The 20260-nt window shown below is 42.4% G+C and overlaps 1 protein-coding gene across 1 annotated transcript; it reads left to right on the plus strand.

The window, feature by feature from the left end:
- The first annotated feature begins 1233 nt into the window (after positions 1–1233).
- LOC144103673 (uncharacterized) lies at positions 1234–20041 on the plus strand. Its single transcript, XM_077636332.1, has 10 exons — positions 1234–1266; positions 3918–4018; positions 4095–4182; positions 5855–6013; positions 6991–7135; positions 7973–8187; positions 9096–9379; positions 10211–10367; positions 18985–19085; positions 19933–20041. The coding sequence occupies exons 1-10, from the start codon at positions 1234–1236 to the stop codon at positions 20039–20041; spliced, it is 1392 nt and encodes a 463-aa protein (XP_077492458.1).
- Positions 20042–20260: the final 219 nt, after the last annotated feature.

Genomic DNA, 20260 nt, shown 5'->3' on the forward strand with positions numbered 1-20260 from the left:
CAATATACGCCGCAAAAAACATATTTTTACCCCAAACAGCCTGTTTCCGCAAATTTTTAAAGCTCTTCCTTGAAACACCTGGTATATTTTCCAAACCTGGCTGTGCGGGGAAAGGAATGGAGAGCGAACGTGTAAGTTCCTGCAGTGCCCACTAAATGGCCTAAAGAAATCCAACACAGCTTTCGTTACACAACACTACCCAATACGCCTGACGAAAAACCGTACCTGAAACTGAAGAACGGTTATTTTGGAACACACTGAAAATTTTGAATATGAATGGCAAGACAAGAGTCAAGGCAGCTATAAGGCACATGCGCAAACTGTCAGTTTAAAAAGGCACGGCTATGTTTTACTGTGAAGAAAAAACTATCCCCCTGAACCTTTATGTTGTGGTTGTTGGCCTCAAACAGTGCTGTCACATACCCACTGCGGGGGAGTGGCCAGGACAGAGGGAATTAAATACTGATGAACCTTTGTCACAGCAAACGAACGCTACGAACTTGATCTCTTCTTCCTTTTATTAAAGTTTGCAGCAGCTGGCCTGTATTAGTGGCATGCATCAGGAAATTTTCTGCACTATTAGATTAAGCTATAAAGACAAAATTGTAGCTCGTTTTATGCGCATTTTTTGTCACTTTTTTGTACATTAGCTACCAATGAGAAACGCAAGAAATCAAAGCAAGACAGCTGTTCTCAAAAGCAAAACAGCAGAAATTTTAAGACTTTTAACCTTTCGTCGGGACAAAGCAATGACGTAGAAAGGTACACGACACTATATCTCCGTTCGCCATGAGCCTGCTCGCTTCAAGGCCACCTTTAACCTATCAGCACCAGGGGGATACTTTTAATATAAGCAGCTACATAAAATTTCGTACGCTGAAAACAGAAAGTGGTCGTCCTTCTTCATACTGCTGTCTCGATTTAAGGATCAATATCTTATTAAGGAAACTCTTAAAAGTATAATTTAAAACATGTCGTTACCAATACTTTAAGAACACAAATCGCCGCGAGGGAAACTTCGGACTTTAATTGTCTGAAAAACTAAATTCTTAACTTCACTGAATTAATGAAGCACGGAAACCAACCGTTGCCTTTGCCAAACTGAGATTTTTGAGATATATATTATGCACTATCCATGTTTAAATACGAATCTCATGGATTCACGGAATTTATCTGGTAAGTTTTTATCAGGAAGCTTTGGGCTGCGCTTGCAGTTTCGCGCTACTTGCGGCAATGCAATCACTTAGGCTTGCAGATGAGAAGAAGGTAGGTACGTAATGAAGGTTTCTGTTTGTATTGATTCATTCAAAGTGCCGAAGCCTTTTATCAAAAGAAAAATCACTGCTGTATAAATATATACAAAGGAAACCCTGGGTTCTTTGTTGCAGCACAGCAGTTCTTGCCAGCGCCTCGAGCATCAATGTTCGTTCCTAGCCACAACCGCACTTGTACGCTGAGTGACCGCTGCTTGAAGTTGAGTGCTGCCAAGGCAAGTAAGCTGGAGCCGGTAGAGTATTGCCTCAGTGGGGATTGATTTCTGGGGAGCTTCTCTGCTGTGTCAGTTAGAAACAAAACAAATATCCTCAAATGTTTGTTGTTAAAGCGACAAGTTTGCAGTGACACGAAAAAGAAAATGTACCACGTGGGTACATGGGAGGAACATGCTCAATGGCATTATTTCAATGCAACCTAGGATTTCGCGACACCGTGCTAGTTGCGACAGCAAAAATGAGTGAGGAAGTAACCATCTCCGAGAATGATACATATTGAAGCATTGTAGACAACTACAAATTAAAAAAAAATTAGGCAATGGTCTTTCGAACCCCTGGTGTGACTAAGCAGCCAGAAGGGAGCCGACGACTTGCGCGGACAAAAATGAGCACACGGGAGATTTTCCCCTCTTGAAAGAATAAACGTTAGTGGCAACTAGCGCATCGCATTGGCATAGTTCTGAAAGTATTCTGTGCGCAAATTTAAACTAGCAGCAACAAACGGCATAGTATCAAGGAAGCACTTCAGTTCTTCCTGGGAGACAAAGGCACGAGGCGCCTTACATCTGCAACCACGATTTTCAGCCTGTAATAACTTAAATAGCCACCGCCTTTCAATACTCAAAAACAAATTATTGGCTAATGATAGGCGCTTTCAGACAGTCTTGGCTTAGAGCTCGCTGAAGGACAGTTTTTTTTTTTCGGAAACGGTTATGTACCAACCCTCTATGGGAGAGCGTTATGCTTTTTGTGCGAATAAATCAGCAAAGCAGCTAGGACGGCAGTCAAGACTAGCGACAATAACTGGAAAATGCAAGAGGGCTGTTAATACATGCATTCTATGGCAGTCAGCATAATAAATAAAAAAAATCTGTTTCTTCGTGTGGAGTAGGTGTAAGCATAAAATTTTCTACAGTAGCGGTTATAGATGCCGCTATCTGAATTTATAAATAATACTGGGTCGACTCATACAACACAACATCACACCGCACTCTGCACTAGTCAGCATCGACGCCATTGTTGCCAGTATCCTGGCCACTATTTTCATGAAAATCAGCTTCTAGCGGGTCTGACCGCTTTCTTGGCTTCGCACGTAGCGCGTGGAAATATTCGTTTTTCTTTTTTTCTCCTGGTGCAGAGTCCAGCGGTACACTGCTCTGGCGTAGAACTCGGCTCACTCTTCCAATCGACAACACTTTTCCTAGCTTCCTGCCAGTTGGCTGTATTGCACGGATAAAAGGCTTCTGCCGCCGACCATTCTGTAATGTAGAATGAATGCACCGCACACGTAAGATGACGTATGATTGTTCTATACAGGGGCACAACTTGTGTAGTCGCTTAAAACCTACGAGAGGGATGCGAGGGCTCTCACGATGGCGCCTTCTTGACGCGTTCACGAAAAAATAGCAAAGACGTGCAACCTGACAGGTAGTTGGTTTGTTTCTGGGTTTAACGGGCCAAAGCGACTGAGACTATGAGGGACGCCGTAGTAGAGGGCTCCGGATAATTTTGACTACCTGGAGCTCTTTGACGTGCACTGATATCGCACAGTGCAAGGGCCTCTTAAATTTCGCCTGCATCGAAATTCGAGCGCCGCGGCCGGGATCGAACCCATGCCTTTCGGGTCAGCAGCCGAGCACCGTAACAAATTAGCCACCACGGAGGCGTGACAAATAATTCAGGAAAAGAGGAAGCTTCTATTCTGTCTATCCCAGCCTTCCCTCCTAGTTTCTGGAGTGGCAGCTACCGACAACGATTAGGTTGACGACAGTCAAACTGCCAGGATTTTGTTATGAATTATGCGATTTCCTTTTATATCAGTGCAGTAGATAAGCAGTTGTTTTTTTCACGCACTAGCCATCCTTATGAGCGCAAAGACAGAGGGTATATCCGCTGCTCAGTTTGCCGGTTTTCTCTATACCACGTGGCAATGATCGGGGCTGTCGGCGTTAGTGCCTAGCGCTGGAGGGCCTCAGGCGCGGAAGCTTTGACGTATAACTTCGACATAAAAAAAAATGAATGAATGAATGAATTAACCATTATCAAGTAGTACTACATACTGATTACCACTAATTGTGCGAGCTGCTGAGGCAATGATGGTGTATTTTGAGGTACCATAAAATAAGGAACGAAGCTGCCCTCCTAGCGCCGCCGCTTGTTTGAATCCTTCTGGAACATGTGGTATGTGGACCTATCATGGCGGAAAATCTCACGAAGCGTATGTTTTATGGTCGACACTGTGGCTTCCGCAAGATGTTCACCTGAGCTTGCCGGTATGGAAGCTAGAGCGTTTCATGCCTAATATACACTCACCGCGACTTTCTGCTCACATTTAGACATGACCTGACACTTGCCACGAGGGCTGATTCATGTTTTTTTGCATTTTGTTCTTATCCGCGCAAAATGATCCCTTTTTTATGTTTTCAGATTGCTCCTTATATTGACTTGGAAGAATTTGGTCATGGCACGGAAGTTAGCGGTCCCCTAGCACCGGTTCTTGAGGGCTTCGCCCGAAAGTTCGGACTCAGGTAACAACGTTCCTCAGAAGTTACACTTTCTCACTGTGCTGAATTGTTTGCGGTCCTGTTTCTGTGATGTGTGCAGGACCCAGATTCTCTACCCACAAGAACGAATATGGGGTATCAAGACGAAGAATAACTTTACAGGCTTTCTTGGCATGGTACAGAGAGGCGTAAGTTGATGATATGCATATTTTCGCCAATATATGCGTCAGCCCAGGTTGCAAGCGCGCAATGTCAATGTGCTTCGGCGCGCACATTAAATGGATACTTGCGGCCTTCATTTAAGCATAAAAACTCTGTGATACGTTGCATGCTGTTTAGCGATTTCTGCGCAGAAACAAAAAGCAATTCTTCTACAATACAAAAAATTAAAACGTGCGAAGGTAAAAGGCGAGTTTATAGTGTAACGAAATAAGGTGACGAGGAAAAAAAAACGTTGAAAATGTTTAAATGTCTAAGTCGTTAAGACAGACTCCTGAAAATGTTTTCAGGTGCCATGGTTTCTTGTCATGCTCCCTTTTGCACACGCGTGTGGTGCTTGCGCATGCCTAACTAACGCATTTACGCGGCCTTTGGGATCAAAACAGACACTTGAAGCAGTCACATAGAAAATCTTCAACTTTTGATCATGACAAAAAGTATTACTTTACTCCTCTGGTGTGAAAAAAATGTAAAAAAACTGTGTCTTTTCAGTATGTTGTGTCAGAGGAAGCAATATATCCTCATATATTGGTGCACAATGCAGAAGCTAATGTCAGCTTCTTCGGCAAAGTCGAAGGACCCGTTCCAAGCCTGGAAGTCGCCACTGAAGACATATTTCAACACGAACGGCTGTCGACGGCTTCTTATTGAGCAAGAACCAACCAATTTTTTTCTGGGCAAATATTGGTTCTGTGGTTCTCTCTCGTTATGCTGATGTATGTTGGGTCGATTTTATTGGTGAAACAATCGCCTTTTAAATGCTGCCGCCGCTGGATTAAAACTGCTACCATCAAACCGTGAATAATTACGTAATCACCGTCTGACACTGAATGGCAGTGCATTCTACCCTGAAGAATTCAATACAAAAAATAGGTTTTGATGTCGGCGGAGTTTGTTATAACGACCAATGTTGGCGGCAGGTAAATTCTATTTGTTCACCTTTATAGCCGACAAAATCTCTGTTCTAAATGGAAGTAACCTTATTCTCATAAGGAGACACAGTCTATTTCTCGGATCAACATTAAATAGCCTTCAGTGTCCCTTAAGAACTTTCGGGTAATTCGGGAGTGTTTATTTTGAAGTGAACTTCCTGTGAAGTCCTGGAGCAGGATCATTGATGGAAGCAATTCGTCTTGAAAATGAAGTGGGTCGGAGAAAGGCAACAGAGTAAAATAAGTGTACCGCCCTAGTGCAGAACGCTTACACAAAAACTCTTGACTGCCCATAAAAAAAGGTGCACAATCTTCAGATCTCACTTAGCCTGAAAAAACTCATCAGAGTCATTTTCTCAGGTTAGGGCAGGTAAAAGGTGTCATGGTCAACTTTTTTTTTCACGGAAACAATAATTGTATCGTTTCCTTCAGGACGCTGGCTAACTTTCCAGTGCGGTTGTAACTGTCAAAAGATTCTGATAATGAGGATTTCATGGGTGAATATTGAATTACTTCGTTATGCTCTGAGCATTCTTCCTTTTTGGAAAAAGATATGGCCGGAGTTCGCACCACACAAGCTTTATAATCACGCCTGTATTCAGGACACATAAAAAAAGAACACTGCATATTCTTATCAATGAAAGAAGTTAATTTTTTGCATTAACTTTTTTGTTTTGCGTTGTGAAAATTTCTGATACTCTCTTTCCAGGAGGTGTATATCATGCCAGGCCCCATGGCTCCAACGGTGGGCAGAGCCGAAGCTGCCGACTTCACGGTTCCGTACGACGTGAACTACGTCAGTCTCATGACTTGGAAGCCGGGCACCTTTGTGGATCCTTTCAACTTTGTGGTAGCCTTTGATAAGGAAGTACGATGTTCACTCGCACGCATCAATTAGCGCACCTGTTGTACGCAGGAGCATGGACTAAAAGACAGGCCTACTGCCTCATAACAAATACAGGTTAACATAACAAAGGCAGATTAAGCGGACATTTTCCTTTGCAGATCGCCCCTACCGACTTGAAGTTCTAGGGACGTTTTCTATAAGCTGTCGGTTTGCAGTTGTCCATTCTACGTCAGTTCGGTTAGCTGTCACTGGTCATTCAGATATTGCCGCGGCTTTCAAGCGTCTGTGGCACGCGACCCGGCAATTATGTGGTTGGAGATCGAACATTAACGTTGGCTGCATATAGGATCCAACAGCAAGCAGTTATCATGTTCGGTCACCTTTTTTTGACAGAGTGCTGCGATACACTTCAGTACTGGCTGCATAACGCATCGAACCTCAGCTAAAGGTGAAGTCCAGTCGCCAACCATCGAATTCCTAGGTCGCTTGCCGCAGAAGCTTCAACGCCGCGGGCATATCTGAGTAAAGACTGATTGAGGACTGAATGTACTCTAAATGCAACACGGAAAATGGACGTCCTATAGAATACGGTCGCTGCTGGCGTTTAGTTTTTTTCGCATTTCTGCAAACAGTCACTACATGTAAAATCCGGAATTTTTGAAAAAGGATGCTGTCCACAACAGTCCGTGCAAGTCGCGCGACTGGCTTTAGAAGAAAGCATTTTTGTTTTAAATGCATCCTAATTTGAGGTCAAGATTACAAAAAAAAGTGGCAACCGAATTTTTTTTTTAATTCGAATGCATTCTTGGGACTATAAGTGATTGCACCTTTATAAAGAAAAAGGCGTGTCAGATAAATTTGGCGCGACGGGCTTCGAATGCGCCTTCATTATATTCATTCTGGTGTGATTGGTTTCCTGAATCATGGTTAATACACTAACAGAGTGCCCACAAAAAATGTTCACGCGGAAGCATCTTGTTAATGAGCTATTTCTGCAGGTATGGCTAGGTATTCTGCTGTCCTGGATATTGCTCTCACTTGTGACGGCAGTACTCGACTCTCCAGCCTGCAGCATCTCAAAAGGGAAACTGAACTCCTTCGCAGGGTTTATGTGGCTCTACTTCATGCACCTCTTTCCTTGCAGTAAGTCACTCACTGATCAAAAATATTTTCGGCGCCCAGATGATTGCTTTGATGTATCATAATGCTGGAATGAGATATGACTCAAGATATAACTGAATATGAAGATATGTCCGACGATATCCATATTCACAAAACGCCTGCCTTGTTTGCATGCATAGAATCGCCACAAGGCGACGCTTCCACCAAATCTTAAAGGGTTGAGTAATGCACAGCAATAATAGATCACTTACTATGTCTATGCAAAAAACTCCTGCAAAACTGAAAATCGTCAACATAAAAAAATAAATAGTAAGATCATCATGGAAACATGAAATACAGAGAGTTATTCAGGCCAAGCTGCTCCTCACATTTATACTCAGCGCCATTTATTGTCCGACGCGAGCACCTCTTAAGTCAAAGGAAATATTTTTATTTCTAAGAGAAAACCATACACTTCGCCGACATGTAGTGCGAAGGTGTTGATACAGATAGTCTATTCTTCCGTGGTGTTTCAGCATATGAAATAAAAATCTTCCCGCGCGCGCATCGATTAGTTTTGGGGCCATAGGACACCAATGGGATTTGCAAAGCCTTCAAAACAGTCGCGGTAAATTATTTGTTTCCCACGCCATGCTCCACGTGACCGCATAGGAACACGTTAGAAGCTCTTGTGCAGACTTGTGCGTGTGAATGAAGAAACCTCGATTTTGACTCATAACTTGACCCCAATCGGCTTGCAGCCCATTGAATACTGATGATTTTAGGAAAAATGCCAAATATTTGGGAGGAATTTAGAAAAAAGTTTGCATTATTAGGCCTTGACTGCGCCAAGCAATCGTACAGAAATTTTTATTTCAGAACTCCCGATACGCACATCACTGTGGTTTCGGCTCCTCTTGGGTACGTGGCTTACTGTGCTTCTGGTGATCATGGGGCTGCTGAGCTCGACGCTCACTTCGACAATGGCAATCCGCAAAACGGCCGATTATGTGAACAGCTTTGAAGATTTGCTGCGGTTTCCGAAGGTCACCATCACTGCAGAGAAACTCACATATTTTTCCAGACTCTTCAAGGTAAGCAAAACCAATGTGGGAGCGCTCGTTTCACGATTGCGCGTATCTAGGCTAGAGGGTTACAACTTGTAAGCCCCAAAACAAAGAAAACCTGAGCAGCTGATCATTTTTGAAAAATAGAACTGAAAGCGTGGCAATAAAAGCAGCACATAATTGCCAAAGGCACAGCAAGGTCTATGTTTTCCTTTAAGTGCTGCCGACATCAGCCGAGGTTTTGCTCTTATTCCCAATTATCCTTAACAAACTCATGGTTAGTGAGGCCTAGTTGAGGTTCATTAATGACTTGTCTTCCAAACATTCTTCAAACAGTCCTCTTTTTCTGTTGCACTTAATTTTATATTTTTTCTATCATTAAACTTTGAAATAAAATAGTGTTTGAAGAGTCCACGACATCGTAGGCGACTAGTCATTTGCTCATGCGGAATTGCCCCAAATAAAGAATTCTGCGTGTGTTTTTCGCTTCAAATAGAGGAACGCATTTGAGAACATTGAACAGTAGGTCGTAGTGTTCCTCATGTATTGCACGATGTTCTTAGCCTTGAGCAAGCCATCTGCAAATTTCGTCAGTGGACTGAGTATCATTATTCCCAACTCGAATAGCCACACTAGTCCCAAAGAACTTCTGACCTTCGTCACAAGCACTCAGCCATGCGACTGTGGACTCGCAATCTTAAACAAATTTTTCACCTCACCAGTGAACCTCACTGATAAAAAAGGAGGAAATATTAGCGTGCTGGTGATTCTATGCATTCGAAAAATCAAAATTTTTTCACTGCGTCTAGATATAAGCCCTTAGACATCGCGATCAGCTTTGCAACACTGGAGACACTGTTTTACAGCGCGGCCCATGCGCGCAAAGCCGAAGCGTTGATAAAAAAAAACAGCATGACGCAGTTGAAAATGCGCAGCACCCCGTTGGAGAAACATTCAGAAAGCTCAGTGGCCGGGAGAAAGAGGTCGTGGGCTTGTACCATTCGGGTCCAGTGCTGTCCTGGCTCATGGACGAGGTCCTCCAAAAGAAAAGGGTCCTGGTGGCTCCAGATGTGACCTTCAAGTCGCACATTGCCGACGTCTTCGCAACAACTGGCAGCTGTCAGCACCATGTCTCAGAGGGCAACGGCGGAATGATACACATCGTGATGGCCATCCGAAAGACGCTGCCAAAAGATTTCAAAAGAAAGCTCAACAAGTAGTACGGAACCCCTCTTTCTTTTACCATTTTATGAGCTATCAATCATAAGATCATATCACCCCAAGCCGAAGCCTGAGTGGCTGTTTTTTTTTCTTTTTTTGTCGTAGAAGGAACGATTTTATTTCTGCATTAGAGACTTTTACGCATCCTGAAACACAATAGACAGATCAAAGATAGACCAAAGAAAAATATGACACCCGGCACCATTTCGCTCTCTTATCTTTTCTCTTCTTGCAACCTAAAAGATCTTGGGTTATACAAAATCCGAATCCCTTCCTTCGCCAAGTTCAGTACTAACATTAAGGATGGCCTGTTAGTAGACGTGATAACAGTTTTGTACAAAACGAATCTGCCACTGTACTTGGCTCTCTGGTTTTGTGCACCATAAAGCTCCTATGACTTTCAAATAAATAGCATGCTACTTTTAAATCATAGGCAGGAGATTTTTTGGCTGAATGAATGTAATAGCAGCAAGGCAATAAGCAAATTATTCGCGTGGAGAAGTGATTTGGAAAACGCGAAACAGAAGTCCACAAGTTACCTCAAAGCTGCATGCAAATCGGTTTTTAGGTGTGTCTGAACTGAAATGCGTTTTTCCGCAGTTCGCATATCATGGCTCTGGGCGGGTGCTTCTCTACCATATTTGCTATTGTAGCCAGGGTTTCGAATACTCGTGCAAAAATTCAGCCACACTGCAGAACCACTCCTGTTCATTACTACAGCTGGCTTTTACACAGCTTGCAGTAAAAAAGAAGAAATGTCTTTTTTTGTGTATTTAACTATAAAGATCCTCCTACACAATCGATGTATCTTTGTTCCTGTTTATTACAGCATCACCACTGTCAACGAGTGCAACGTCTATCACAAGGAGATGGAATGGCGTCTCCGAAACTACGCCCTGTGCAAGAATTTGAAAGACGACGCTGTAAAGCCTCTTGTTCTATTAGACTTGCAAGGTGCATTTCTGTTGTTGTTAGGTGGCACAGGAGTCAGCGCTCTCAATTTGCTCGCAGAAATATTCGTGAAGAAACGGCACATATGAGAGATATTTACTAAAGTGTGATCACTGAGGAGCCGGCAAGAAATTTCGCATATTTTAAGGTTCTTTCCCAAGAGGAGCACACCGAAGTGCATCCCGTTTAGTAGAAACATCAACCTTTTTTATGCTTTATGCTTATAATCAAATTCAGGATGTCTAGAGCAGCACAGTTTTGTTTGTCGAAATTGTCATGACAATAAACAGTGAATCTTCATGCCTGATTTGAAAACAAACATGTTCATTTCATTCTTAATAGAACTGAATAAAACCTATTCTTTTTTTTTCTAGAGTTGTCTTAGTTAAATAAATGAAATGAAACACTTCCATAGCTCTGGAAACCCGGTAAACCACAGCTTCATTATTTCCACTACTAAAGAAATGTCTTAAATGTTGCATTGAAGTCTTACCTCACTGCATTTGCTCTGCACAGACAAAAAAAAAGTGGAAAGCATCCGCCTAATAACGATTGCCTAAAATACATCCTCAGAAAACTTAGTACATGAGAACAGTTCAAACTGATAACAGTGTCTGCAACACAGCGCGGCATGGAATATCATTGAGTTTAAGCTTTTGGTCGATGCAGAATGATCATTGCGGTTTAGCATCCCATGTCGACTCATTTCTTCAGTGGTTCACTGATGAACCGAGATTGAAGCTGACAAATAAGGATCCGCAGGTACATTGCCTTTCAAAATTTATCGCACTTAAATCACCCATAAAGCAATCAAGATCGCCCACGTATTCATAAACTCTAATACTGCTACAAAAGTTGGACTTTGATTTGCTGCTCTGGCCTCTAATAGCAGTATAGGATTTTAGAACCCTACTTTGGTCCAAGATCTATAACATGTTTGGAGAAACTTCATCGTACACTGGAACTGCAATACGGCTGCAATGAGCAGATTTCATGCCTTTGTATTTGTGCAAGCGCTGAGCGTGGATATCGTTAGCGGAGTCATCAAGCAACTCGCAACCCCTCGGTCTCAAGTAAGGCACACTACCAACGTTACAACTGATTTGGAAGGAGCTTACTTTTTGTGAGTTTCAGACATCAAGCTTGAACAATGAGTCAAAGAAGTTTAGTGCAATAGCACTTGCTTCAGATAACGAGACTGACAACTTTGACGAACTTAAGTTGGATGTATAATTTCCCTTGCAGTCCAGATTTAAAGTTGCTTGCTTCGTGTTAGATGAAGAAAAAAGCATGTCGGAGTATTTACAATGAAGGATTCCCCTTGCCCGTTATGGCAGAACCTTCGCTATATGCACACGCCCTAGACACGAAGAAGGCGTGGCGATTGAAAACGCCAATAACAAAGCACTTGCGTACGAGAAGTTTTAAAATTTCATTGCTTTTTTTCCGCTGAGCGGTCATGTACGAAAGCATCGACAAGCTATGAACCAACGATAGCTTTTGGCCATCATGATTACATGATTTTGAATTTCACGCCAGGCCATCAACAAAACTTTCAGCCATTACTAATACACGCTGTGTACTGTGAGGAATGGCAAATATAAATTATGATTGCCCTCAGGTATTGATGTCTGTAGCACTTGTCTAACATTCACTGAATTGAAGAAAACAACCGAATACGCCGCAAATTCGAAGCACTTCGCGCGTTATTAACAGAAAACCTTTGTTGTTTTGTCCTCATTATTTACCTTTCTGGACAATCGCTGACCAGTGAGAAACAAGTATATCTTCTTCCGCTGCCTCAGCCGTATTCAACACCGCCCGAGGTCATTCCCTTCTGTTTTTCTTGGCGTGTGAGATTTGACATGCGGGCTTGAGTATCGTGTTGGGAAATACACGCTTCACGGATCAAAAGTAAAAGCTGCATTACACTATTATTATTGGAACCCTGCAAGTAAGCTTTTCTCTAGAAATATACAATCCCTAGAATTCCTTCATAAAAAAGTGATCACACGCAAGTGACTTAGGATACGCTCGAACACTTTTCATTTCTTTAAAACAGTTATGGCAGCTAACCTGTCACCGTTCTATTAGAAGCGGAAACCTTACGATACACCGTGGGCATCATTTCAAGTTCCAAAATAAGGAAAACAGTTAGATGAAGGAAAATGTAAAATAAAAATTAATGCCGGAGCGTGGAATTTTTCCCACGTGAACAAGAAACGTAACTTTTCTTTCCAGGAACTTCGAAGATTTTTATTCATATACGAAAGACCGAGCATCCTAAAAAATAATGACACTGAATTTTTAAAACAGTTTTTATATATTCTCACGCTAGACATTCCAGCAAGTTTATCATATACTCCTGAAGGCAGCCAAGCCGATAAATGTGTTTTGCAACGCACGCAATGTGTACAATGTCAGAAAAAGAACACTATATAACAATTCCTTTTTCTTGCACATTCAACCGTCACTTCAATAGTAAAATTGTCCAACTGCAAATACAAAAAATATCATGTTGCAGAGGATCATACAATGTCATTTATTTCAGGAAGCTTATTAGGAACGCTCTTGAGAACTCGCGCACTAGACCGGCATAACCATGTTCAGTCTTTAGTGTAGTGCAAGACTGCGCCAATGCTAAACGAAAACCAAAACTCTATCCCCTAAAGGAGCCCAGCACCAGGCCAGGGGAAAGCTTTTACTTGTTGTGTCACTAGACGGTAACCGATGGCATTGGGGATCGGACCCTGCAGTTGCCATATGTGAAGCGGATGCTCAAACCAATAGGAACCCCCTGCTGTAAAAAAAAAAAATGAGCTTGAAACCGAAGCGTAGAAAGAGCATCATGCCGCCCGACATGACAGTTGCAGTGGTGAGCAAGATATCTGCCAGGCTCACTTTTCATACCGCAGCTACCGGAAGCGCTATGAAGTTTAGGGCCGTATTACGAAACGAACCACTTCTTTTCTCATTTATTTGGCCTGGACGTCCATGTCACGAAGGCAACAGCAGGTGAAAAAGCAGACGGCCAACCACAGATGCAGCCGGTCTGGCCGCGGCCCCATCGTTGGCCATAGTCCTGCTGCCAATTTCACTATGGCTGAGCCACTCGCCCTAGATTCCGCCAATTGTCTGCACTACATATGCGAAATTTCACTCTCGAGACTGGATTAGCGAAGATTAAATTCGTCTAGTGCGTTAAACGTGTCTTCCTGCTCTGTAATTATTTGGCGTTGGCGCCGGTCCTCCAGTCCGGCATAGGCTCGACACATGTGTGCGCAAAGCAGGTGGCATCACGAGCGTACGTCTGTCACGACCATTGTGGCGTCTCCCATGAATGCCATACGTCACAGAAAGCAGCGACCAATAATAGGGAACCAAACAGAATGGAAATGGAATGAATTGTTACAGTATACGGTACCAGGCGCCACTTTTAGCTGCAGCACCGCCACCGTGGCCAGTGCTCCTTCACGTAAATAATACAGACAGAGCTCGTAATGTGAAAACACGAAATCTCCCTTCTGACAGGAAGCGCACTTCGCGACTCTTAGCTGTTTTTAATGACCGTGTCCCATAAAATGGGTGAGAAGAGATCGGCTCTACGGACAAATTTGGCAGTGGCCATGTCGAAGCTTGTAAAGCTCATCCAGCTGCCAGTTCTACGTCAAAGTCTGTACAAAGTCCGCATACCCTCCCCCTCCCAACTTCCCCCTCCTCTACCCTCAATCAGCTATTAAGACAAGCCGAAAAAAATTTGACGGTTGGCTAGCCCTCTGGGTGCCGTAAGACATTATGCAAGCAAAAGAAATTTAGTTTGCATTGTGATTTGAAGCAGCGACGCCATTCAAACGAACCCGGGCGCTTCGAAACATGAAGCCTTCATCACTGTCAACTGTGTATGATTGGCTTAACGTCGTATTCGGCTATCGAAGACTTCCGTCGTACACTTTGACCAACACCACGCCAAACGATCTTTAAGCCCCAAATCATATGGAGCACTCACCCGGAGCACCATATCGGTGCTTCCTGGTCTCCTGAACACCGCACTTCGTGCGCTACAGTGAAGGGCGAACACTCCGAATTATCGAAATGGGAAAAGGTTATCAACTTACACAACTATTTTCTCGCGTAAAACTGAAAGCGTTTCCATTAAACGTCATGAATAAAAATCTGTTTGAATGGTACTATTCATATTTTACTCTGTGAGCTTCACTATACAGCTGGCAGCTGTATATGCCCCGACAAAAAAACTTTGTCAATGTTTCTAAATCTTTCTCGGACATGGTGCACAATCTTTCCATTTGAAAAACAGATTTTTTTTAGCTTTTTTGACTCCTGAAGTATGTGAGGAAATAGTAAAAGTGACTTCTATAGGACTGGAAAATTATTTTGAAAGTTAAAGTACCGTTATTTGCATTTTTGCGTTGCGTATTTGAGTAAAAATAATAAAAATATTTTAAAATCATTTTATATGAAAGCACAATTTATTTTGCCCCGTGAAAAAATCATGATCAACGTGCAAAATTTTATTTTTCACAAACTCTTCCCGCTACGGTTTCATATCATTTGCGAAACAAGTTGGCTGCTACGGCCCTAGCAAAAGTTTTGCTTCAAAATACTAACAGGGAGACTTTTCTCTACAGTAACACTACGTACAATGATCTTTTTAAAGCAATCTTACATAGTTGGGCGGAAAGTGAGGGTCGTTGCATATTTGATGACCAACAAGAGAAATCGGCGTTCATAAGATAAACCTACCAAACAAAACTCTATTAGAGTAGCGGATTAGTGGTACTCTTAGGAAGAAATTAAGAAGGCTCCTCAGACCAACAAGAGGTGTTGGAATGTGAAGACCGGGATTCCAGTGATTAAAATGTGGATGATGTGTTCCCTCATGCACAGTCAATCGGATATCAATATATTCGGACACAGTTTACAATTGCAGTGGAAGATCCCATTCAAGGAGGCCCTTAGCCATCTGTTTTGACCGATTCGCATGTCATTGCGGTTACTACCATTTCACGAAGGCACCAGCCAGCCTTCTGCAATTTCAGGCTCAGGCGTTAAACGTGACATCATCAGAAGAGGTCGACGCCATTGCCTGAAGGGCCTAGTTAGAGGGCATTCGTGCTTCGTTTTTGAGTGAACAGACTACAGGATGGTCTCCTGAATAGTGGACTCAAATATAGTCGGATGCAACTGAGAAAGAGAGCTGCAGACCACTCTCAAAGGAGGCGACCCATCTAATAGCGTCTAGCTGTTCTCATGACATCTAGCAAAACCTATCAGATGGCCTAAAATTAAAGGCGCGAAGCTCCCGTTCATGCTATGACGCCGCAAAGCATTTAACATATCACCGAAGATTTTCTGTACGAGCTCTGTGATGGTCGAGTTTTCGGCGTACTGTTTTTCTTCGAACGGATGCGGCCCTTCGGGATTAATTGCTTTGAATTTAAACAGTAGAATGAAAACGGTTTGCCCCTGATCCATCGTAACCTTCAGGGAGGCTATTAGAAAGTAAGCGAATAATCATAAACCAGAACACTGTTAAGAAGCGATGACAACGTAGTGCCACCCCTAACAATAGTGGCACACGTAGAAAGCCCCTGATACCGCAGGCGCCACGTGAAACGAGATTGAATGGTGCACGCGGCAACTTTGCCAGAACCCCCCTATGATATCAAGATATGGTATCAGGATTGACAGAACCGACGTCCTAGCTAAGCTATTCAGTATTCAGGGATAGTTAAATGAGAAGCTTGTGAAGACATGCATATCATGGATGCGATCAGCAATTGATAGCAAGGAAGTGTAGAAGTAACCTTTAGTTGTGTTTCTAGAGTCAATAAATAGAAAATTATAGTGTATTATATCTTTGCTGAAAGATAGTAGCAAAAAATATGGAAGAAATACAACCGCAACCAGTGATGGACTGCAAATCTATGACATGCGCATTACGCGCACGAGGATCTTGAACTCAGCTACCGCGGCGACTCTAGAATCTTCTAACCTGGATGGTACTTGTGCTGGATGTAGCCTAACCTTGAGACCATGCACCACCTCTACCCTTCCCAGCTCTACCCTTAAGGATAGCCGTAGAAGCAGAACTTGGAGCGGTATGGCACTTATAAATAAGTGTTTGTTTCTGTGAAAATAGTTATTAGCATTGGATATCTGCTTTTTAATAATTTTAGGGCTATCTATTCGTTCTTGATGCCCATTGCCTATTTCAGTTAAAATCGCAGTTTTTTCTCACTCAATTAGTTTGTAAAAGCATCAATATTTATTGTCTTATATTGAAATACCATCCTTCATCCTACAAGTAAGCTTTGTGCCCGCTGTTCAGGGCTGTCTGTTACACTGTCTGACATTGCTGGCACATGAACCCAAAATCTTATGTCAAGGGTAGTTTTTAAAAGGGATGTAGTTCATGAACAGAATTTTTTCGCATATTGTGAGATACACCTTAACAACATATATAGCCGCAAATTCCTTCTCGCTGGACCTGTAATTAATTGCTAGTTACTGTTATAAATTAACACCATACGGTTCCTGTGGTAGTCGTGCCTACTAGAAGCGAGTGCACGGCAAACTTTAAAGGCAACATTTTGCTAGGCACCAGAAGATTAGGTCATCCTCATGTGAATGTCATTAACAGAATCTTACACTATTTCACAGTTGCCTCAAGATAAAATTGATGCAATGAACTTTCCTGCAATTCTACTCGAAATTACGATTACTGGAGAGGTGAATTCCCCGGCAGAAATATTACTAGTGTTCCAAAAGAGCAAAATAAAACAAGTTACAAAATAGACCATTGGGTTTTCTGCAGTGCTTGAAGATCGCGCTGATAATGTTATGGACATTGTGAGAGTTGCATTGATTTCCGATGGCACCGGCATAATGCATCGGATATCAAGATAGAAAGTCCTGTTCACTTTCAAGTACATGGCGCTAAACTGAACGATCTTATCTTGAACCTGAACAAAACCTGCACTATGAACACGGCTGCATCACTACACGCTGCCAAACCTTTATATATTCCAAGAATTACATGGCATACTTTCATTCGCCGAACGTAAACGGAGACTGCAGAAGCTCGTCGAAATGTTTGTGCCGAACAGTAGTAAGCCCTGTATATTTGAAGAAGGTTGCCTACGGTTCAACGTTGGTAAAGTAAGCGAATCTCACTGCTGACCGCAACTTTTCTTCGCATCACGCCCATTACGCTTGGATAATTATTTTTCTAAGCGCACGCACCGCAGGTATCCGCAATTCAACGAGGTAACTTTAAAAAGTACCCATTTCAGTTTTTTTACCGAAAAATTGACCCGTTGAATCGCATATACAGCAAGCCCGTGTATAATGATATAACCATTACTACAGCGGAAGTAAATGAACTAAGTTTTCTACTGCAGTTTCGCTTAACCTGGCTTTGTTAAAGCAAATGGGTTCTGCTAATCGAAATAATAAAATCTATATCTCCACTTATTTTTGCCAAAAAATTGGTAGCTAAAATTTGAGAGAACTTTATCTTCCACAACAATGAACGGCATGAAAATCTAGGAAAGATGTCAGGCACTTCGGGAAAATGCGCAAACCATTGAAGGCGGTCTTGGCCACTGGTTTGTTCCTGTAATTCAGGTAGAAGATAAGGCCAAGAAAATGGCTTGATAAGACAGCGCTGTATTCCGACTAAGAATTTATTGAAATATAAGTGAAAAATTCACGTAAATAGAAAAAGTACTGCTAACATTTATGCTTCGTGTCAAGCTGCGAAGTTTTTAAAGCGTTGATGTTCTTTAATAATTATGCACCTAAATTTAGACGCAGTTACAAGGTTATGTTGCTCTAGAGGAAATGAGTTTTGAAATAATCGGGATAGTCTTTGAAAGAGTGGATGTGTCTGCGCGCCTGCTTTTGTGTTCGTCTTCTTGCGACTTAGAAGAACGGCGTAGAGATTCAACATGGTAAACAACGCTTAACAACATGCTTTCTGAAAAATGTGTATGCTTAATTCTTGTTATTCTAAGTTTCACATAATTCAAAACTAGTGCCAAGGACTTTAGACCATTGCGGGGCCCTTGGGACGAGTGCTTGCTGCCTAAAGGATCTACCGATATTAGTAGAGCTAAGTTCTAATTTATACGGAAAAAAAAAACGCGCGCGACCGAAGTTGATTTCTTGTTGCACAGCTAATCTAGAAAGGTTTATTCATTTCTGCATTCTTTTCACTATGTGCGCCTTCAAGCTACGTCGAAAAGACGGTAACAATACCAAGTATACAACTCTTCAACTGTCTGCAATCAGCAATTACCTGTTTAACCGAACAAGACTGGACACTGTCAGCTGAAACAAGAACACAACAACATCCTATGCAATGGACGGGGCTGCGCTGTTGTCAGCTGAATTATTCTCTTCAGCGAGCTCGAGCTGCTGGCGTGTGCTGCAAATATCTTGAGGTATCAAGTGTTTTTGCACTCTTTACGCTCATGTCTAAGTCAAGCATCAGAGTTTCCTAAATGAATACAATCGTGTTTGAAGGTCGTCGTTTTCTAGTCATCACAATTTTAGTTTTGACTCTGGCCACGGCAGAGGGTGCCTCTCTTCATTTTTGTGCGCTCATGGCTTTGTGTTCCTCTTCCGCAGATTGTTCCGTACGTACACTACGACGAATTTTCAAATGGAACAATAATTACTGGTCCACTGGGCGCTGTCGTGGAGGCCCTCGTGCGACATTTTGGTCTAAGGTACGCTATCCACTTTACGATGCATATGCGCTTTCAAGGTAGATTGTGTTGAAGGTGAAGGGTGCGTTATATATACTGCGACAGTCCCGTAGCTAAGGCGCACTCAGCTTTTTTGTGCATCATCTTTCAAAGAAGATAAAAGAAACGGCCCCTGCGAATTAGACTGCTTGAGGTCGTTACCACTGGCATGAAGCTGCCGGTTTTAAACTGGATTAAAGAGCATTATGTCCACTGTCCAGTTAGAACTTGGATTCGCCGCTGCTGCGTCTCACAAACCACTTAAAATCCACTGGCGTTCAAATGAACTGCTTAGCGTTTTTGCTTGCGCTTGAATCATTTCTACTTGAGCCACACGCCCGTTAATTGCTGAGAGTAATGAATGGACTTTTTGGTAGCTTAATGGGACGAAACAGCGTAGAAAACACACAGACAGATATAAAACACTGCGACACGAATGGCGGAAGAGCGCAGAAAAGACACGTACGAAGAAATCACAACACGACATGAAGGTTTTGTCGTAGTGCTCGTTTATTTGTCTACGTGTTGTCTGTGCTGTTTCGTGCCGCTGATGTACGGTTCTCGAGAAGTAGTTGCTAACGCACGGGTTCGAAGAGAGCAGTTACAGCCATCTGAATTAAAGATGCAGACCAGTTTTCTAAACAATTGCTGGAAATCCGGTAATACAGCCCAGCAATGTATAGCTTACAAATCGTTGTTCTGGTTAGCATCAAAGTGCTTTGTAATAACTAACACACGTTGTTCCGTACGGATCTAGACTTGTGGCTATAATGTTTAATCGATCTGCAACCGTGTGGGTCATTCCTTTCAAAATTGCTGTGCATTCCAGTACGCATATGACTCGCGTCTGGTTGCTAGGCACAAAGACAATGCGACTGCATTATCATATGTTCAACATGATTGAGAGCAAGTCATCGCAGGGTTCAACAATAACCTAATCACAGCTATCCTTAAAAAGACTCAGTTAGTATATTTTATTATTCATGCAATCCAATTCCTTGAGATTTAGCAGTATTTTTCCACGGACCAAATGTATACATTGCAAATTTTCTCCACTCAGCCTGTAGCAAGAGTTAAATACTTGGGTGTATTCTTTTACTTGGAATGTGTTGGAATGGCCATTTGTCTTCTGTGTTTTCACTGCTCTCTAAATTTGC

This window comes from Amblyomma americanum, chromosome 9, assembly GCF_052857255.1.
Source record: "Amblyomma americanum isolate KBUSLIRL-KWMA chromosome 9, ASM5285725v1, whole genome shotgun sequence".
Taxonomy (NCBI): domain Eukaryota; kingdom Metazoa; phylum Arthropoda; class Arachnida; order Ixodida; family Ixodidae; genus Amblyomma; species Amblyomma americanum.